General features: G+C 38.3%; 2 protein-coding genes across 7 annotated transcripts in view; both read left to right on the top strand.

The window, feature by feature from the left end:
* Positions 1-2,422, top strand: part of cfap74 (cilia and flagella associated protein 74) — a 57,911-nt gene extending 55,489 nt beyond the window's left edge. For 5 of the 6 annotated variants that reach the window (XM_085260383.1, XM_085260385.1, XM_085260380.1 and 2 more), the window contains 3 exons: positions 1,379-1,515; positions 1,662-1,796; positions 2,107-2,422. In XM_085260383.1, coding sequence (XP_085116509.1) covers positions 1,379-1,515; positions 1,662-1,796; positions 2,107-2,211 — 377 coding nt within the window. In that variant the 3' untranslated portion in view covers positions 2,212-2,422. The remainder of the gene's footprint in view (positions 1-1,378; positions 1,516-1,661; positions 1,797-2,106) is intronic. The other variant, XM_085260382.1, reaches the window with a different exon arrangement.
* A 5,793-nt stretch (positions 2,423-8,215) lies between these two features.
* Positions 8,216-22,611, top strand: part of gnb1a (guanine nucleotide binding protein (G protein), beta polypeptide 1a) — a 31,735-nt gene continuing 17,339 nt past the window's right edge. The window contains exon 1 of the mRNA XM_085261064.1: positions 8,216-8,596. The gene's annotated coding sequence lies outside the window, so the exon portion shown is untranslated. The remainder of the gene's footprint in view (positions 8,597-22,611) is intronic.

A 22,611-nucleotide genomic window follows, 5' to 3' on the forward strand; every position in this document is an offset into this window, starting at 1 on the left:
AGTTGCACCTCCTCAGTGAGGTAGTAGTAAACTGTACTGAGTCCAAGAGGTGTTGGTGCATTCTGAACGCCTCTCACTGACACTGAGCAAAAATTGACTTGATGAAATGTGCATATTCTAAATGTCTTGAATAAGGAAGTAGCAATTTGCCATGGTGTAATTTATACAGTTTCATCGTTTCCAGCTATGTGTTTAAATAATTTTCACACATATGCTATTTGTTTTCTTTCTTTTTTTTCTTCTTTTCAAGTAAGTAAGTAAGGTTTATTTGTTAAGCACTTTTCGTAGACAGGCAGTCACAAAGTGCTGTACACAAAGATTAAAATAAAGAAAACATTAAGTAATAAAATAGACAATATAAACAATGCAAATTCAAAGCAATTCAAAAGTGTTGATTAACAGAAGGCCAGTTTAAACAATAAAGTTTTTAACTGCTTTTTAAAGGATTCCACAGAGTCAACCAAATGTAGTTGTGGAGGTAAACTGTTCCACAGCCGTGGTGCCACAGACTGAAAGGCTCTGTCCCCTCTCGTCTTCAGTCCTGTACGGGGAACAACGAACAAACTCTGAGCCTGTGAGCGAAGACAACGAGCAGCTGTGTATTTTATAAGAAGCTTGGATAAATAATCTGGGGCCTGGCCATTTAGTGCTCTATATGTTGAAACAAGAATTTTAAAGCGAATTCTAAAATCTATTGGGAGCCAATGTAAAGAATATAAAATGGGAATAATGCGAGCACGCTCACACAGCATGTTTTTACTTTTTAAAGAGTGCAAGAGGTTTTATATTTTACATTTTGTCATCTTTCTGTGCAGCAGAAATACAGTATGTGCCAAAAGTGTGTGAACTTGCAGTGTGGTTTCTTCGCTTTTTGCATATTTGTCACACTTAAATGTCACAGATTGATTTCAGCATCAGTCAAAGATAACCTGAGTAAATACAAAATGCAGTTTTTAAACAATGATTTAGGGAAACATTTTATCCAATCATACCTGGCCTTGTGTAAAAAAAAAAAAGTAATTGCCCCCTAAACCTTATAATTGGTTGTGCCACCTTTAGCAGCAAGAACTCCAATCAAGTGTTTGTGACAACTGATAGTGTATCTTATACATCGCTGTGGAGGAACTTTTATTGGAGGGTTTTTCAGCATGAGCGGCTTGTTTAAGTTCATACCAAAGGATCTCAACCTCAACCTGATTTAAGTCCAGATATGCAAAACTTTAATTTTGTTTAGTTTTTTTTAACCACACAGAGGTGATTCAAGACAGAAAAGTTTATGAGTTAATTCTCCCTGATGGTTGTATGATCATTAAAGAGATGTAAGAAAATCCATGACTTGTAGTTAAAGAACTAAAGCCTCCAAAATGCCTCTCTTTAGCAGAGTCAGAGGTGACGGAGAGCCCCACCATTCCTGTGTTGGTGACCCTGAAGGCCAGGTGTAGCTCGGGTGCCATCACGCCTGCAGTCAGGGAGCTGCAAGTGGGCTGTATCCGCTCCACACAAACCAGTAAGAAGGTAACGTGCTGATGTTCAAGCATCCTGAAGCTTTCAGAAACAAAACCGACTGCTGCCACAGGTTTCATTGTTTAACACGGGGATTGAATTTACATTAGCACAGCATTCACTATCATGGTTTAAAGAGACATTTCTGTTTTTACCAGGGTGGTGAGTTTTACTGGGATAATGTGGCATCCCTGCAGCAGCAGGGCTTTAATGTGGAGCCGAGCAAAGGCAATGTGGACACAGGCCAGCGACGCGCCATCAGGATCACATGGACACCCCACACTGGATACAATGTAAGGAAGTGCTGATTTTGGTCTTTGGTTGTCTTTGGTGATCTGTGTTGCTGTTGATCACAAAAAAAAGTCATAAAAGTTCACTTCCAAGGAACTCAATATGTAGTTGAATAGTACAGCAAAGTTAAAGCATGGTTGTGAAAAATGGGTTCCAAAATGTGGAGGGAATATTGTTGATTTCAGCACGAGAAAAAAGTGTTATTTAAGACTTTCAGCAGAATTAGGTTTAAAATGTCTTCCTGTGTGAAACACGTGTATATACTTGTATGTATATACTGTCTGACAACATGTTTACGTCTGTGTGTTTCAGCCTTATGAGGTGGTGCAGATGTGCGTGCCTCTCACTTTAAAGGCCGACAGGATGAATGTTTACAGAGTCACCCTGATGGCTTTGGTCTCCACGACCGCCGATTGACCTCTAAAGGACTTGGATGATGGCCAGCAGGAATTCTGCTCACACATACTCTGACTAACCACAAATACACATATTCTGTGTGTGTGCAGAGCCAGCATTAACAAATAATGAGATCATTAAAGGTTTTGTTTGAACATTAACTTGAGCGATTTCATTTTGCGTTGAAATGGATGTAGAGGACTGAACCAGTATTGACTAGATTATTGCAATTTCCACTTTCAAATGTTGTCATATTAGAAAATAAAAACACAGTTCTCAGTTTTTTGTTAAGTTTTTGTGTTAAGAATCTCATATAACTTCCAAAAATAGAACGTCTAATAAAATATAGACATAAAAAAGAAGGTACACCGCCCTCTTCCAAGGTTTTACATATTAGAGCATATTAATAATCATCTGTTTCTTAGTAGGTCTTAAAATGGGGTAAATACAAACAGCAGATGACACATTGTACTTCACACATATTCATTATTTATTAGCACAGCTTAGCTTTGCAAAACTACATCTGAACAACCACAAGACTTGTGACCCTTGGCACCTTTCAGTCGTAAACTCCTGTCTATACAGAAAATTACAGAATATCTAATATAATATTTAAGGTTGTATTTTTTACTCACATTTCATGACTAATTTTGACAGACAAGCTAACAATCAAAAAAGGAACAGGAGTTGTTTTGAAAACTTTAACTTTTTCGTCTGATTATACTACATCAATGTAAATATGGACATTCCAGATGTACAGTATATATTTGAGAGAATAATATCTGTATGAGGGAAAGTTTTTTTGTCCACTTGCTTTTGCTTTTTCTGTTATGTGTATATTTTCCTGTGTAGAGTACCACAGCAACAACATTACAAGTTACAGCCCCGTGTATCTTTGTCCTGGACAGCTACAACTGAAATTCTCCTTAATATAACATGGAAGCAAACCTATCAAAAACAAAGTGCAATAGAGCATAAAATGTTGCAGAGATATACTGTATCTAAACGATTGCTTTACACCTGAGTGTACACCTGTTTTCACCACTAGGGGGTGTATGTAACACGAAGTAAGCAGCTGTGTTAAAACCAACATGGTAAAGGGTGTGTCAGCAGATGTAAGCCAGCAGATGTTCAGTAACACTGCTGGTATTACACCCATGAAGTGAAAGGAGGCCAAGTTCACACCGAGGTCACACAAGGAGCATATTAGGGAAAGTGGATCTAAATGGGCACACATTAATACATATGAATGATAAAATAGGATGAAAATGATACTAAGAACTGGGCATGTGAACAGTACTTGAAGAGTTAACTGATTAACAGTGGTTGTAACAATAAAAGTGAATGTAGCATTGCTATTATTTGCCAAGTGTATATAGAGGCATCAATCCAAAAATACACGATATGATGAAAAGTGTTCTCTCAATCATCCAAATCATTGAGTTCAGGTGCTCTATGGTCACAGGTGTATAAAATCAAGCACCCAGACATGCAGACTGCTTCTACAAACATTGGTGAAAGAATCAGTCACTCTCAGGAGCTCAGTGAACTCCAGCATGATGACACTGATAGGATGCTGCCTGTGCTGCATCCTATCCAGTCATGAAATTTCCTCGATATTAAATATTCCACAATCAACTTTTAGTGGTATCATAACAACGTGGAAGTGATTGAGAACACCATCTCAGCCATGAATTGGTAGTGGGGTCAGTGGATACTGAGGCTCATAGTGTGCAAAGATCGTCAGCTTTCTGCAGTCAGTCAGTACAGACCTCCAAACTTAATGTGGCCTTCAGAGTAGCTCAAAAGCAGTACACACAGAATGTGATTTCATGACTGATCAGCTCCTGCCTTATATCACCACACCAAGACATTTGTTGCTACTGTTACCGCACAACTTTGCGGTAACAGTTTGGGGATGGCCCTTCCTGTTCCAACATGGCTGTGCACCAGTGCACAAAAGCATGGTCCATGAAGACATGGATGAGCGAGTTTGGTGTGGAAGTACTTGACTGGCCTTCACCCAACCCCACAGATCACCTTTAGGATCAATTAAACCTTGTGGAAAGCCTTCCCAAAAAATTGAAGCTGTAATAGCTGCAAAGGGCGCAGATATTTATATATGCAACAGAATATCAAATATAAATATATTAGATGGTGGGTTTTGTCAATTTTGAGGCACAAAATTAAAACATGTCATGATAAAAAAGAATGTAGACCGAAGAAAACCTGAATCTTCGACCAACTTTAAACTTAATGACAGGCGGTTCTATTTTCTGGAAGAGGAAGAGCAAGTAAACTCATTTTGCATCAGGATGGCTGGTCAGTCAAAGACGATCAGATTACAGGTTTGATTTACTGCAGAGCACCAACTCCCACCAGCTCTTCTAATACAATAACATCTTCATGCAGTTAAATTGTCAATGTTTAAGTCGGCTCTTTGGCAATGTGTTTTAAACATTTATCCACCAACAGTGTATCAAATACTTGTAGCCAGATATTTTAACCGTTCATTCATTATTTTTTGGAAATTGTCCAAGTAATTATCCATCTTAATAGTAATATGTGTCTTTGTGCGGGTGAATGCCGTGCCTGAGCACACAAGTAATAATATCAGTGTTGATATTAGTGCACTAGCTATGATTTGCTCACTGATTCTTTAATTATTAAATGCTGTGTATATTTCAGACCTAATCCATAGCAGGTGCCTGGTTTGTCCTGCGGCTAGGCTAGTAGATCGCACAAACCCTGCAAACATTTTCTCCACTTTAGACTTCACAGACTTCATTTGTGAAATATACACGAACACTTACTATATGCATCCACGGGATTTCAAAATCAGTGCTAGTTGAGACGCAGGTAAACGGGCTCAGTGCAGTATGAATAATCAACACTCACATCGGTCAGTTGCTCTGTTACAGTCAAGTCAAGCTCTCTCTTGATAAACTACACAGGATGTTGTACAGTGTGAAGTGCAGGCCCTTTGTATGTGAACAGCAGATGTCAGTAATGCCTCACAGTGGACCAATAGGATTTGCCCTCTCTGAGAGATACATGCTGTAAGCATTTATCAGAGATTGTAAGAGATTATGCTAAATCAGATTACTGTACCCCAACCTGCCTATAAAAAGCAAGGTCATTATGAGCTTAGCCTCATGTAATGTCACCCGTTTTATGAAATGCATGAGATCATATTAGGCAATATTTGTGTTGTTATTTTGCCTCTTTTTCTAATCTGATTTCTCCTATGATCTCTTGTTAATACTGTGGGATAGTGCTACTTACAGTCCCTGCTCTGCTAACGGGTGGAGTTCATGTGTCCCTCTTTGTCTGTTAATGAATGTGACTTTTTGTTTTTAATCAAATCAGAAGCAGGACAGATCACTCTGTCCTTAATTACAATTTAGACTACATTAAAACACCACAGAAGTTATTTGTAACCACTTTAACAGGTGTTTCTAATGGGCTTTAAAGGCAAATTCATGCCTTCATAATACACTAAAATGTCTATTATTTGTCAATCCTTGCACTTATCAGCACTGTTTACCATGTCCAATTTATCCCAATTAAATTAGAATTAGTTTTGAAACAGAAAGCACATCCAGCTTTGGACTGTTCGCCTCATCAAAAGGCTGAATGCAGACAATAAGCTTTCTCCCCTGGGTGCTCTGAAGCACTACTAAAGAAGCTTCACAACACATATATGCAGAGACAGGCAGGGGTGTATCCAGGGGCAACTAAATCTCAGCAGCATTAACTTGGGTAGATGAGTCCCAGTGGAATCCCACACCCTGAACACTACCTGACAGACAGTCCTCTTTGCCAATGCGTTTTATTACATAAAAAGAAATCTAAATGAAGATATCAAATCCATAACCTTAAGATAACAATTAATACCAATATCGCCCTTTTGTACACCTATGAACTTGAAGGAAAGCTTTTGGTGGGTTTTAAATCACATCTCTATACAATACTGCATGGTTACTTTGGTGAAATTGTGAAATTAATGTGTGCTCAGAGAGCAGAAAGTGTACACACAGAACAGCAGGCCTGTCCCGCCACCACAGGTTTTAGGGTTTACAAAAGTGAGATGGAATCAAATACACACACTAGTGGAAATTCACATTTTTAAAGAGCATATTTACTGATTTTTTTAATAGACACAACTACTCTTATAACATTTCTAACTCCATCAGCTCATTCATACAAAAGAGTCTGTTTTTATGTAAAAGTATACATCAGTGTTTCAGAATGAATGTGACACATGCACACATTTGTCCAGCTCACATTTTAATTAAACTGAATTTAAACTGAACTTAATGTGCATTTGAAAAGACAGCACTAAACAGATCTGGCACAAACAGAGAGAGTAGCTCTCTCTAGGGAACATTTCTCTTACAAGCCAAGTAACAGTAGCTGTTGTCTTCCCCTGTCGGACCGAGCCCGTGCACACTTTGTTGTCTCAGAGGACGACAAAGTGTTCCACGTCTCCAAGTAACGCCTTAACCCGCTGAGCATTAACCCCCTCTTCTGAGCACTCTACCTAGACTACTGGTGATAACGATCAAGTCATCTCTGTGCTGCAGTGATGGCCCACCCATAAGCACTGAGCAGAAAGCAAACCCCCAATGATTTCAGTTTATATAATTGTGGTGAAGTTAATACCCAGAGAATATAATTTGTCAACAAGATTTTTTCCAGGACCAGCTTATACTAACCATAAGACATTACTGATAGATCAGCAGAAGAGAACATATTACTTGATACTTAGTTTTTGTTAAACACACAAAAAAATACAGGGTCAAATGTACATGTTAAACATATATAAACATCAGATGTTGGTGTAGCAAAATCGTGATATGTACTTAGTCACGCACGCTAGCAGGAAAGTAAACATAACATTTGCCTGTTTTGGATTGCAAATGAAAGCGTGTTGTTCATTCGAAACACTAGCTGCTTTACTGGCATGAAGGTCAGATTTCAATGGAATTTGATAACATTTTCATATTGCAAATACATGACACTTTTGGATATGCATCCGGTCTAATAAAATGCCAGGGGCACATTTATTTGAACTTTTTACATTGCTCATTGTGTATAACAACATAGCAGTGAATACAATAGTCACTTATGTTATTGCTAAAATGTATCCATTAATTTGTGGTCAGTTTTCAGTATAAAGCAACTAATAATCTGTACAAGTTTGTATTCCAAAGTGACAGATCCTCTGGTACAAGCATGGCCTGGCGTGTAGTTGGTTGTTCGCCCTGCCAGATAAACACTGCTGTATTGCTGTTAATGCCTAATCGCCTTAAGTTAGCATTTACGTTATTACCAGTAAGACCAGTAAGTATAAATGCAATCCATTATTATTATAAGTGTAACTGGTCTTTTAGCCATTATATATCCATCATGCTATATTTTGTTTTCTACTTCAACAACACATCAGTTATTATGAAAGGTATATGTAATTACATAAATTTTCAATCATCATTTTTTCGCCAATAAATCTAAGATTATTTGTATTGTTTATAGCTTTTAGAAAATAATCCCTTTAGACATCATCTGAAGCCTGGTTAATCTTTCAGTCATTTCTTTTAGTTAACTTTCTCTTTTGCTTCCAACTGTAGTGTTTTAAATTCACTCGAAATGTATGTTGTTGTTGTTTTATGACATTTTCAAATGTTACTTTTTTCCAAAGTACTTTCGTTTCTCTTTATGTACACTCTTTAGTTGCCCCACAACTTTCCATGTACCTTTCAGCAGCTGCATTCTCTTAGGGTGAAAATCACTATTCAGCCTTGCCTTGGTTTCGAAAACTCTCATTCGCTTTTCCAATTTTATCTTAAGTTTTCACATTAATCGAGTTTTAGAATTAAAAGCAGTGTTTTAGCAGGTAAACTTCCCTCTAGGTACGTTGGAGATACCAAAGATGGCAGCATTTCCTGATCTGAAGTGGTCGCCGACCCCTCCGCCGTGCGTTGTGACGCTGCCGTAACGTGGGGTTTCCCAGACCTGAATGCAGGGTTACCGCGCCCATCTCTGCTGTTTGATGGCCGGAGGAAGAAGCGACTGAGATCCTGGCGTGAAGGAAGAAAAAGAGGGACGACGACGGTGGGAAAGACGAGAAGGGATTTTTTTTGCTTTGAGTTGGAATTTGTGTTGAGACGGAGGAACGTTAAACCGGGACTCTGACACGCCTTGTCTGGGTGAACACAGTCTTGTCTCTGCGCCTCTGTGCCGGTGTGTCTCCCCCCTCGGCGGGTCAAAAACTGGGTTCGGGGAGTGCCGCTCCTCGGTGGCTAAACAAGCTAAATCTGAGCGCCTGGGCGGAGAGAGGAGAGGCAAGAGTTTGCTGTTTCCAGTCAATGTGATATAAACAACGGATACCCTTGATTGAAAGCGGGTAAGGAAATGTATTGATATTTGAAAATGCGCTTCAGGAAATACAGTAAGTCTGCAGTTCACTAGCTGCCAAGCAGGGACGGGGAACGAAAAGGGTTAAACTGGGTTGAGTGGCTCCTTCGTTAGAGTTAGCTGCAGCTAGCTAGACGTTTCTGCCAAGACGGTGAGTGGGGGTCACTGGTTAAGTTTCTCAAACAAAGTGTCGTTTAACCAAATAATATATATCTAATGGCTTTGTCCGGCAATGTTGGAGTTAATGGCCAATGCTAACCTTAATTAGCAGGGTGAATTGTGACAGCTCGTTAAGTTAGCCCGCACCCCCTCTCCAACGTCCGGGTATCTTTCGCTCTCGTTGAAGAAATTAGCTACCTGCGTTAACCTGCTTCAACTTTACTTAAGTAGCAATTTTTCCCTCAGCAATCGGGATGTAAAATTTATCAGTTGTTACCAGCATTTTTAAGCTCTTAAAGGGCCCTTTCCCCCCACATATTTCCTCTATAGGGTAGCCTGGGATTACCTGATAGGCTAATTGGTGGCACACTTGCTACTATCAGTTTATTGTTGATGAACCCTTGGCCAGCTGTTTAAGAAGAAACACAATGCTACTTCTCAAACTTACACAACTGAAACGGGCGTGAGCAGATTTTGGATTTACCACTACACATACTGCAAATTCGTAGCATCATGAAACTGACAACGAAGGGAGTCTAAAAATGGCTACTTCACCAACAGAATCACTACCACCCCCACTATTCCCTAGCCAGTCCATACAAGTAAGCCAGCAGTGGCCACAGCCTACGTTTGCAGCCTGGTATGGATCATCTGGGTGTGTGAATTACGAATATGGCAGCGACGACAACATGCCTGTATCCATAATGAATTTGAACACTGGTGCTGTTGCTGATTTATGATTTTTAAGCACGTTGGTTGTATTTTAGAGGCAACATTTACTGTTATTTACATAATGTAACAAAAATTAAACACAGTTACTTGCAAAGCTATGTTAAAACGGGGTAGTTGAACTAAAAGCATTTATGTGAGTGAATCGAAACTAAACCGCCGGAGATGATGGCAACTGTATGGCACAGATATGTTAACAAATTCCACGTTTAATCAACAGTCAGCCACCCAGTTCTTCAGCTTGGCCTTTCGTTATAATGCTCAGCGCGTTAAAGTAATATGAATTTGCATCGATTACCAAGCCGTAGGGCCGCTGTATGATCGCGAGGAAAAGGGCAGGCACGGCTGTGGATCTGATTGTGGCCATAGCCATTTTAGTTTCATGAGAGTTAACCCAGCGTCAGTTAGGTTGAACACAGTTAGGTTGATTTTAGACTTCTTCTTTTAACGGCGTGGAAACAAGATTGACGAGATCCAATTAGACAATCTGTTTATCTCAATCACGGCTCCGTTGCAGTGCAAGTTGTTAGCAGCTACAGTAACCGTGCCCAGCCGGGCCGCGCCGCTCCATAGTATCTCAAGCTCTAGCCCGGAAAACGGGCATGCTTCCTCAAAGGTGAAGCAGCATATCCCAGTCGGCACACTGTCGTAGAGGGTTAAGATATAAATGAATTGGAACAGTTGTATTTAGCGGCGGGAAATGTTTCGTAAGTGGGTTCAGCGGCGAGGTTGGACGTGCTGTCGCAGGAAGCTGTGCTGTGCGCCTCCGACAGCACCGAGACGAGCTATATGAAGCCTGGCGCTTATACGGACTTTTGAGGCCAGCAGTATTGAGATACTGCATTAGAAAAATCCGTGACCGCACGTAGACTATTTTCAACCGTTTTAGGAAAATTGGTGGTGTTTCTTAAGAGAGCTAGCCGTTTTTAATGGCTCACAAAGATGAATTCATTTTGCCAGTGTGCCCCCTCCCTCCGCCTCCTCGAATGAATGGGTTCCTGTATTCAGGGCCCAAGCAGCTGCAATGAACAAGATGGCGTTCAAAGCCTTTTTCATCACCGCTTTTTCTCAGACAGAGAGAGGCAGCTGCCGAGCATCGGATGGGTTTAGGCTTGGCAAGCTAGATCTCATTGATTATCCTCATTCTAAAAATGTGCAGAATGTATTTTCATTAAAAACGTTTTCATTCTCATAGCATTCCTGGTCAGATTAATCCAGTATGTGCACCTCACTTACAGGACAACATGGTGGGGAAGGGGTGTTGTACATCTTGACTGTGAACCTGAACATCAGGGGATCTGAAAATTACATTATATCTTTAAATACTGTATATGAAATGTATTTTTTATTTAGATTTTAATATTATACTTATTTTCCTTTTTAGAATTTTTTAACCACACCTTAGGGAATGGGATGTTTCTTCTCAATCCTCACAGCTGCTTAGGGATGTGATAGAACAGATTACATAATTTAAAGAGAGAAAGATGTAATGGCTTCTTTAGATTTTTAAGTTATTTCTTTCACATTTTGTTATTGTTGCAGTAACAGGTATTCTGCTTATTTCCAAAACTTATTCTGTTTCTGTGTGCCTGTATATCAGACACATTTTGTCTATTTGTTTTTAATCATGCCTATTCATTTCTTAGTCACAATTAGATTTATTTTAACACTGATCCAAAACTTCCAGTTCTAATCTCTTCATACTAATCACATCATACCTCACAACTGATTTGATGGAAGTTAAGTTTGGGAGAAATCTATGGCATTTGTTTTTGTATGAAGTGGTCTGGTTTTCTAGGCTTGTGGCCAGACCTGTAATAAACTACAAATAAAAGAGGAAGTTTATGCAGAACAGTATACTGTGAATAGTTAAGGTTTTATCTGTAGCACTTTTGGGTTAAGCGCAACCTGTATGCACGCCCAAAAGCATCCAGTTATCAAACCAAGCATAAAACATTGTTCTATTTATTGTTAATCAGCTCACATGACCTGGATGTGACCCACTCTATATTGGCACCCTGAATATATCCAACACTGTTTTTCTTTGGCCCTGTTGGAAAGCAATAGAAAAAGCTGCATGAATTTCTCCAGCATTTTATTGATGACTTTGCCTTGAAACAAGTCATATACGACAGGTCTGCCTAAAAGCATTAATTGCAGAATTGTCTGTTTGAGACTGAGTTTGTGCACAGTGTAGCTTGTCAGTAGCTTAGCTGTGAGTGAGTAGCACCACAAGATAATGACCATGTGTTTAAAACCTGAATAATTATCCTGTTGGCCTGGGATTTGGGTGGGTGGGTGGGGGGGGATTGTCATCCAGTTTATTTTTTCCCTCATTTAATCTGGGAGTACTGTATATGAATGGGATTAAATTCTTAGATATGTGGATTTCAGTCTTTGGGATTATGTGGCTTTGGTTAGTGATAGTGCTTATTTATTTTTATTTTTTTCACATCAGGCATGATCCTGCTTTTCACTGTCCACTGTAAAAAGCAGATGTGCTGAGGGGCCAAATAAATATGGGCGTACATATAAGTACATACAAGTGATTGATACCTTCACAGGATTACCCCTCTACCCTCTCTTTGATAAAATACCTTTTTCATTCAAGTGTTGGATACCTGAACTCGCAAGATGTGTTGTATGTTTGTGACAGCCTTGGCTGTAACGTAACTTCTGACCAGACCAAAATGATGCAAATTTTATATACTTGTGGCTCCAAGAGACCAAAAAGCAAGAGTGGTTGGATCCAACGTGGTGGTGGTTTTGTCTCATTGACCATTATGGTATATTATGATTTCTTAGTTAGTGACAGTCTCCACATCTTTGGTTTGCATCTGGTAGGTTCAGGTTTTGTTTTTGTTTTTTTTGTTGTTGTTAGTTTTTGTTTTCTTTTACTCAATGAAAAGACGCATGCACTCACAGATTAGTATAGCATTAATGGTGCTGGACTGTGGGAAGAACCCAGAGCCCCTGGAGTAAACCCACACAAGACCAGGGAGAACATGCAAACTTAAACCTGCTTCAGACAAGCTGGTTCAATCCAGAATTGTAGCAGTGAGTGTGAACACCATGACAACATAACTTTTCTATTGAGGTTCCTAATAGATCTGTAGTATGAATATATACCAGTCCCAATTCAGTGCCACAGAACATGTTTAATAATGGTTCTTTAATAACATTTATGGTTGGTAATCAATACATTTAGTCAGTAAAGCCCTATCACATCTAGACTGAAATAAAAGGCCTGCATTGAAATGAAATTGCCTTGGTTCAGTAGTTAGAGTTATGCATATCAGCCCCAAGTTTTTTGCATGTTAATAAACAAGATAATTTTATATCCTGTTAATATAGGATATATAATGCTTTTGAGCAATTCCCTGATTGTTGTAGCTGATGGGTAATGGCTGAATGTTCAGGAGTTTTGGTTTTATTGAGTGGGGAACTCTTCCGACTTTGTAATGGCTTTTTCACTGTTTTCCAGTGGACTGGTCCTGTTTAGCATGGCCATTGCAAGTGTTATTCAAGTAGTCACAGTACTGCTGCAAAACTGAAATTTTGTTTCCTAAATTCTGTACAAATTTATGATAGTTTTTTAAAATAAAAAAAGTGAGAAAAACTGCCCCCCCTTTTTTTTTTTTTTTATATAGTTATGGAGTTATAAGTATACAACTACTGTAGCCTGATCCAACTTCAGATGTTTTCCAACAGCCACACAAGTATTACTACAAAAAGGCTTAGTTGTGCAAATGCAAATTCAGGTATACTACAATGCTTGATAGAAAGCGTAGGATACATTATGTAAAGTTTGAGTTTCAGATTCAAGATAAGAACGAAATAATGCATTATTTGCACTTAATTGAAGATGCAATTTTTGGGTAAATAATTATTTCCTGTTGCATAACAACCCTACATTTCTATCTACCTATATCTGACTTAAAACTTCACTGTGCCTGTATATTCATCTCAGTTTCTTCAAAATAAAAAGGAATCATGACACATTTAACGGGGTCTGTGTAAAATGTTTCCTTTAAGGAAAATTGGTAGCATGCCATTTAACTGTTGGTTACAAGCCACAACAAATCAGTTTTCTGCGAAGCATTTTGGGGTTCTGGTTTCTAACACAGACAGTTTCATGTAAGAGTTGATGGAAAAATACTCAACAGTATGGGCGTGGAACTTGAGTTATCCATTGTACTATGCCAAGCTCTTGAATAAGTATTTCTCTTCATCCACAATAGTGACTTTATCAGCGACATTATTTGTGAATATTAATTTTAAAAGACCATTAGTCGCAGCCTCTGCAGTATGCCTTCATTACTATACTCATAGGTCTTGTTGGTTGAGCAATCTAAATCCTTTCTTCTTCTTTGTGTAATACAGCTCCTGAAAGCAGCACAAGCGCAGTTTCATCAGGGTGTGTTGATCATCCATAAGCAAATGTGCAGCTAAAGACTGTGATGGGATCGCTGTGCTAGTACAGCTTTGTTCTAACAATATCTTTCAGAAGATAATAAGTTTCTTAGCATCCACTGGTGCAAGTTATCTAACTATTAATTGCATGCACACCACACATGTGTTTCAGCCATATACATATGAGCACAGATGCAGGCATACATTAACACTAAGTGTTAATAGAAGTCTCAAGGCTACAATGTACAACTTCCAAATTCAAATTTTAGAGCTATTCACAAAGATTATGAAACTTGGCACTGAGTGCAAATGCCAGCACACCCACAACAACAGCAGGGCTTTCCCTCTTTACCACAGCAAGGTTTATAGTGAGGGAGCCCAACAGTAGAATCAAAAACATCTGCATTAAAAGTTCCTCGAATAGTTCAAAGAGGAAAATTTTAGCCTTTTCTAGTTGCAGGAATTTTTCATCAGCCATTAAAGCCTTTTTGAAACTTGGGCCTTTTACCCGCATGTCATCTGGAGGAACCTAGGTTTATATTCAGTTTCTGAGCCAATTTTCCTGTCTAAAAAGTCCCTGCTCAAGTTGTAGTACTTGGTAATGGCCCAGGAAGTAAGTACGGTAGTCGTTGATTGTTTATACACAAAACCCAGATCTGTTCTGTGCTACTCGCCCTGCTAGTACAGCTGCTTGCCAGGTATTTTCAGTGAGCTATGCATCTAAATGTATTGCCATAATTAATGTGACTGATGCATAGCAGAGAAAACTGTCAACATGTAGAAAATGTTTGCGTTAAGAACTGCGATGGCAACATGAAGCAAATTCCATGTCATCCAGAGTCCAGTTTCCTGTTTTATGTACAGAAACAGGTCACAGGTAATCCAGTGCCTTATCTAATGTAGCACTTGTAACTTATATCAAACATCTGTTTTGTTTTTTTGTTTTTTCTTGTTTGTTTTTTTTTGCCCATCATTGGAAACACACTACTGGACACTCAGTTATAATTTAAAAGGCAATTTAAAAAATGAATTTTAAGACTGCAAACTGAACATTTTTGTGTTTGTTTGTGTGTGTGTTCTGCTACCTTTAGTGGCAATGCAGGCCAGCTCTCTCAAAAGTGTCACTACCCTAAAGTGGCAGCTACAGTGGTTTACACCAGGATGTTACATTTCCTGAACACAATCACAACTTAAACGCAAAATGATTTGCTTTTCTTGAGTCATGGTTTAAAAATAAATAAATAAATCAAAGGCATATTGGAGTTGGTTTTAATGCCTTACATTGTTATAGGTTATACAATTCAAAGTATTCTATTCAGTTCAGATCTTCCTCTCAGAAGTCTCATACATTTTTGTTAACAGAATCATTGACATAGGTTGCCATCTGCTAACCTCACTAACAGAACTGTAAAATTTTAAACATAACAAATTTATTATTATTTAAGTTATATTGAACATGATCCGTTATATAACATTCACCAATTGGATAAAAGAACATTTAAAGTTTATTTGGTACTGTAATTGATTTATCAGTAAAGATTGTTTTAAGTAGTGGCAAGAACAGATTACTTATGAAAGGTGTGCAGTAACAAATAAAGATTTGTTTCTCAATCTGTGTCTTGGCAAACATTCTTAGTCTTTTTTTATAGCTCCAGGCACTCCCAAGTGTCAATATTACAGCGAAAATTCTTCCTAAGCCTTTCCCACTGTTTAGATTTGTGTATAGTTTGACTGTAGGTGCTGTTATGCTTACATAACTTGTCACCGCTGGCCCAAAGGTCTTAGCCACTGTTTTGAATATTCAAAGTAAGTGGCACCAGAGCCGCTTGGTGACCCACACACTGGCCATCACTGTCATCACTTACACCGTAACCCTCCCACAAGCCCATAACAAACTCTGGCCGTCTTTTGCATGTGGATTTCACCGCCTGATCTGGTTTGAATAGAGACCATCTCTGTGTCTATTTACATTCTCGCCCTTATATTTGACTGCAAAGGGAAAATGTGACTAAACCTGAATCCCGAGATGACTGGGAAAGACAGCTACTATTAGTGAGTGTTCTTCCTCTTCAAAGCAAGAAAGGCCACAGTCACTTGAGCAAGAGTGGGGTAGCTGTCATGTGACTCTTCACACACTTGTTCCTCTCTTGGAAGCTTGGGGAGAAAACACAGGGGGAGGGGTGTGATTATTAATGCAATCAAAGGAGTGTATTTTATGCTTTAAATAAAGTCATGCTTTTGGCTTTGGGCTAGCCTGACCTTCCCTCCCTTTCCTTCCCCCCCCCCTTACAGTTTTAATTAACTATTAACTCATTTATATCCAAGTATGAAAAGATGGTTGTGCAGCTTTGTAGCAAGTAAATGTTAAAATGCATGAACTTTCTTGACATATACAATCTTATCTTTTTAACAGGCATATTTTTTTTTCCTCTCGATGCTATTGTCAGAAAAAATTCTGAGCATTAGGAATAGCTTTTTTTTTTCTTCTTTTTTTTTTTTTTCTTTTTTTTAAAGGTTGAGCCTCATGTTAGAATTCTGTTTTCTTGTTAGTAATGATCAGTTATATTGCAGAGCAGCTTATGTGCATTAAGTTTTTGTTTTGTTTTTGGCTAGGTTTGCCTTTTGAGAGCATCTTGTTCTGAAATGTGGTCTGAAAAATGCCTGCTATTTCTACCAACAATGTTTTCTGTCTAGCAAAAGAGCACACAGCATCATGGAATGTTTCACTAATCAATCAATTAAACACTACTGTCAGTCGCATTGATGTTATGTCCCCTATCATCAGACATTACCAGCACAGGCCAACCACACTGACGGTGCATGCATACAAAATCGTGTCCAGTAAAAGGGATGGTTCACACAGCATATATAAAGAACACTCAAATGTAGGGCTGGGTAATTGGTTGAGTTGTATTGTTGTAAATTTTTCATTGTAATGATTGTGCAAATAAGATGAATCATTGTAAAAGGAAATATGTTTTCTTATGCCTTGCGATTTTTCTTTTCTTTTTTAAATTTAGGCTTCCCCTTCCCTTTTCAGCACTGCACCCTAAAACCACAAACCTCCAGTAAACAGTGGATTGTTCACTCAGTAAGGTTAGGGTTACCCCACTGATGTTTTTTCTTTTTTTGCAATAGTAACTTTACCAACAGACATTGGCAGCTAGCCAATTATGCTAAAGTTTTCTCAGCTGATTCAAATTAAAAATAATAATAAAAATAGTTCCTTTACAATTTTTTACAAATTATTACAGACGTCATAGTTGCTGTTGTTGGGTTTTTTGGGGGGGGTTTTCAGACTTTTATTTTGTGAAATTTCAATTAGATTTTGTCCAAGATCTAAAAAAAACAAAGTGTAGGATATTAGACAAACCTTTTTTCTACAAATGAAATAAGGTTAGGCATTTTATTCAACATCACTCTGTAATTACACCTCCACAGCGTTTGTTTGCTGTGGGGTTGTTATGTGGTGATGAGCTTTTTCTTCCAGTTCAGACATTGCTGATCATGCTGGAGTTGGAGCCAATAATCGAACATTAGTCTAAACTATTACAATGCAAAAAGGTGTGTTTATAAAATTTCATTCATATCCAAATTAGCTTAAAAAATCTCCAAGTGCTCTTGAGGATTAACACTTTGACTGCTGCATTCAGGCTGAAAGAAAGCAGTAGATGGGGCTAGTATTTAGTTTCAACTAACTTAACTGTGTTTTGTTGTTGTTGGGGGGGGGGTGCTTTAAAATAACATAGCTTACCTAGTAATTAATTATGTTGTTGGACATAGCATCCTGAGACATGGAGTGCTTATGGATTTCCATCTCATGTCATAGAAATGTATCATAAAGCCATCTGTTTTTGGCAGCTGTGCAGAGTCACACATGTTCATCCCCCTGTGATTGATGGTATTCTTATGTCTACATGCCAGAAATCCAGGATATAGAAACTTGAGTTCCACCCAAAATGGGTTGGTAGTGCAGTGGTCATTTTTATCTTATAGAGATTAAGCTGGATAGAAAATTTGTCTGTAAGATGTTTGTTCACACTACCAGAGCCTTCACTTCTCCAGATTGGTCACAGTGTAATGCTCATGCAGAACATAAATTCCATAAAGTGTTGGTTTTTTGATTGCATTGATTAGTATACTTTGAGTAACAGAAGCAAGGAAATGGTGCATTGTGCCATTGACAGTATTGGTGGGGGAGGGTTTCTTAAAATAATTGATATCTAAAATTGGCTTTAGTGGACTTGGTACATATTATAATTCTAAAGCATACATAGAGAAATATCTTGTTTGTGGGGATATCAGTCTGTGTACGTCCAGTAGGGCTGCCACAAACGATTATTTTGATAGTCGACTAGTCACCGATTATTTATGCGATTAGTCGACTAATCAGATCATCATCCACTGGACGTAAAACTACAGCTTATTGCACCAGCAGCATCTGCTCTTATATAACTATCATTAGCTTACAGCTTTAAGCTTTTAAGGTGCTAACTAAAAATAAAGACAAGATGATAGTTTATTCAATTTTAATGAAATTTACAGATTGTTTCGGTGAAGTTTAATAAACTCCTTGCTATCTAAAATACAACAGGACAACGGAGTATATTCTCCAGCATCTCACACTTCTGATAATCAGCTGTCTGCTTGACGTTTATTCAGCTGTGTAAAAACTATAACTTTAATCTCAGACAAACCGATTTACTCAGGAACAAATAAAATACTAAAAAAAAAAAAAAAGCCAAACAACAACATTTTTAATTTATCTAACTGACTCATATATATTTAACCTGAGTAGCGAAAGACGGCGGTGGGTTTGAAAACAATTTGCCGGGAGTCCGGTGTTCTCACCGCGCTAGTGACCTAGCCCCCGGCTAGCTATCGAGCTAGTGGGTAACAGACGTCTCCGAAAACGTCGGAGCGCTTTTGAAAATATGTGGTGTCCTGATAAACTGAGCCGACATTTGAGGTTTACATAGCTACATTCTCGCCTGAAAATATGTTAAACGTTTATTTTGTGACCCAGAAAGAATAATAAGAGTAATATTAAAACTAACTAGCTGCCGCCATTGTTGGAAACTGAGCTGGGCCGCGCTATGAATTCTGGGACACAGCTGCTTCTTCTTCTTCTTCTTCAGGGTTTAACGGCAGCTGGCATCCTTGTACATGCAGTGCTGCCATCTTCTGTTTCAGTCCGTTATTACACTCTTAAATCCTGCTACTTATTCCTGCGTCTTTTGGGATCTTACAAAGCTTCAAACGACGCGTCGACTATTAAATCAGTCGTCGACGATTTTGATAGTCGACGTAATCGTGACTAGTCGACAAATCGTGGCAGCCCTAACGTCCAGTATGAGTGTTTCAGAGGCGAAAAAGTATGGATAATAGTGAATAGTTGAATTTGTGGTACATTTCCAAAACTGTTGGGGTAACTGAAGTCTGTGTACTGTACTTCTTTTCTTTTCAATAAATCTTACAGTTGATTTTTGCACCTCCACTTGCTCACTTAATCAGAACTGTGCCATCTTATGCATACTCATTTGTAGCCTCAGGACTTTACTCTACATTCATTGGAGCAAAATGGGTTATGAGGCCCAAGGCTATTCATATTTAGTTCAGCCATTCTTGAGACTCAGAAAGATTTGCAACCCACCTTCTCAAACAGTGATTTAAGTACTAATCCCCATCTTGTCAACCTTTCCCCGTCATCTAATTTATATCATTAGTGGCACAGTATAAAGTGAAAGTGCAGAAATATCCACAGTTAATCTTTCATGTTAATTTTAGTTGCGTAAACATAAAAAGTGGTTATGCTCCCCCTTCTTTTTTCTAGTACCAAGTCCTGTGTTGGTCGTGGGTTTCACTATAACTGCTTAAGCATTTTATTCACTTGACTTTATTTTGGGGTTTTCTCCTCTTTCCCCTAGTGACTCTGCTGATGTTTCAGCGGTTTATGTTTGTATTCAACTTCAAACATGCTACATGACCTTCTGACTTATTTTCTAGTATGTTCAAAAAATGGTAATGGCAAAGAAAACATTAACAACTTAAAAACTAAGGCACTTAAGGTGCTTAACAGTTTGTGTTAACCAAGGAGTGTCCCTTTACTGTTACAAAACAGTGGGCTATATTGGTAAAAGTAAAATGAATGGTCATAAAAATGCAAAAATCTCACTTTAGTTTTTCCCAAGTCAAATTATCAAATGTGATGTCAGTACAGTTATATATATTTTATTAAATCCTTGAAAGTTGAATGTGGCATATAAATTACAACAGTGCAGTAATAACAGAAATGGTCTTAAAAATAATAATATGGTATTGAAACTCTGGTATTTCGTGTCAACGGTGTGAAAACCATTTCATAGTGCATTCATTCATACTGATGCTAGCTAGTCAGGGAAGGGGAAGGAATCACTTCCTGCTCCACAGTGCTGTAGCTGCCTTGTAAACAAGCCGCTCAGAGCTGAATGGTGTGTTGGAAAATGACAAAGTGGATGAGATTGGTGGAGCTTTTAAAAAATGTCCAGGAGCGATTCCCTTATGTCTTGTGTTACTGCATCATCACCCCCTTTGTCCTTTCTTCCTTTGTGACCTGGTTGTGTTTCAGTTACATTTACAATGGATCACTACCTCACAGCACTCGCCCACCAGTAAGACTTAGAAATCATGCACTTACTGTATCTTTTGCCTGTTTTTATACTCGAACAAATTGAACTATAACATATTTAAATATAGAAAGTTTTACAGTTATATACGTATTTGAATTGGTATTCATAAAGTTTTGTTTTTTGGTTATCCAAATGAAACAAATGTTCTAGAAATAATCAAGATGTACTGTGATGGTAGTCAGTTGCGACAATCCTCAAATATTTTTCAGTAGACATACCAGTCACACAAATGTTTGACTGTTGTGGAACGTTAAAATTCTCAGTTTTGCTTTTACTTTCATTCTGATATGGCCCAAAGCCTTTAACATTAGTCTTGAAGCATGTCTCAATTATTATGCTCATCTCCTACAGTGTAACCAGTTGTCATGGCTTAACTTGATGTCAAACAGCAAAGGTTTAGGATGTTTTAAATGCTGTAAAGTTTAAAGAATAGACAGGAAGAAATAAGGTAGCTCCTCTCCACATAGTTTTCTAAAAGCCGTTGCTGTTCCTAGAAGTGCATTCCCCAGGTTTTAGGGAAACCATCTGCCATTTTCGTTTTCTGACTTGAACCCAGATAAAATACCACAACCTTTTTTTTCTTTCTTCCAGATATAAATGTCGAAATCAGAGAGGGATCTAATCACATTTTCGGGGGGAGTAGGTTTGGTATGATATGCATATTTAGTGTGTATTTTCAGGGGGAAAAATATTCCTTTTTTTTTTAACTTTCAGATTTTTAGTTTCACACACTTGTGCAGAAGCAACGGTGACATTCTTTTACACAGCCTGCGTTTTTAAACCAGGTGTGATTTTTTTAGCAATGTAAAACTATCCGCAAACACAATGATGCAAAGCACATAACTGGAAATGGGTTGTTGGCGTAATGTTGCATGTGTTTTCATGCAAACACTTCAGTCTGTTTGACTGTAGTGTAACATTGTCACCCAGTAAGAATAAAACTGCAGCAAAGAAATGTCTTAATGCTCTCAGCTACACATTCTACTGTGAACACAAATGTTGTAAAATTACAACGTTCATTAGTATTTGTCAAATACCACTTACATATATTGAGTATCGGACTAATTAATCTTTCTGTCCAGTTCACACTAAACATGTTGGATATTGTGCTGAGGACCTGGCGTTGGATTTGGGGCGTTGGATTTGAGGATTTGGGCGTTGTTACTGTGAATTGAAGTTCACTCGGCTTAAATTCTTTGAACAGGTTTGGGAGCCAGTCTTTTAAATGCTTGCTAAAAATATTTCCTTTCCTCATCTGAAGTACTGGATAATATCGTTTGTATATTGCCTTTTTGAATCGGTTGTCATACTTTCATCACCCCACCACCCCCCTCCAAAGCAAAGTCCCTCCATAGACTCTGACTTATCAATGAGTAGAGCTATCTTGGCAGCTGCATTCTTCCATGTATAGTTTTTGCCTGTGTGGTTTCTCCTCCAACAGCTAAGGACAGACTTAGAACACTTGTAGCCAAATGTCTTCAGTTCTGGTAGACTTGTTGCCTATATGCTACCTACAGTACCAAAGGAAATGAGTACAACACGTTTAGAGAATTTTTGTATTGAATGGTGACCTCCTTATTCACAACTACCATACCTGCATGGGAAGTGTTTGCAAAATGTGTGAATTATAGCTGCAGCATGCACCACCATTACTAAATTCTCTTTTTGTAGGAAACGTACTAAAATTCAGACATAATTATTTAAAAAGGGAAAAATAAATGGACCACACACAATTCAGTCCTTGGTTGGCACATTTCCTTTGCGATTTTAAGCATTAGACTCAGCGGATGCTAAAATAATCTAGCCCAATCTTAGGTCTTTTCTTTCTTTTTTAGAAGTCTTTATAACACATATTAATTTGTATCTGTTTGTTTAGTCCTGCATGTGGGATGTTTAATGGCCATTTGTAAATTATAGTTACAAAACATATCCAGGTTACACTATTCTAAACTAGTAGGTCTTATAGTGCCAGTTAACATAACATTAAATGTAATGGCTGTTACAATAATAACTCTGTGACATCACATGGAAGGGT

The sequence above is a fragment of the Mchenga conophoros genome, linkage group LG20 (genome assembly GCF_057382185.1).
Source record: "Mchenga conophoros isolate Kocher_MC1m ecotype Shallow Benthic linkage group LG20, M_conophoros_male_GT1.1, whole genome shotgun sequence".
NCBI lineage: Eukaryota > Metazoa > Chordata > Actinopteri > Cichliformes > Cichlidae > Mchenga > Mchenga conophoros.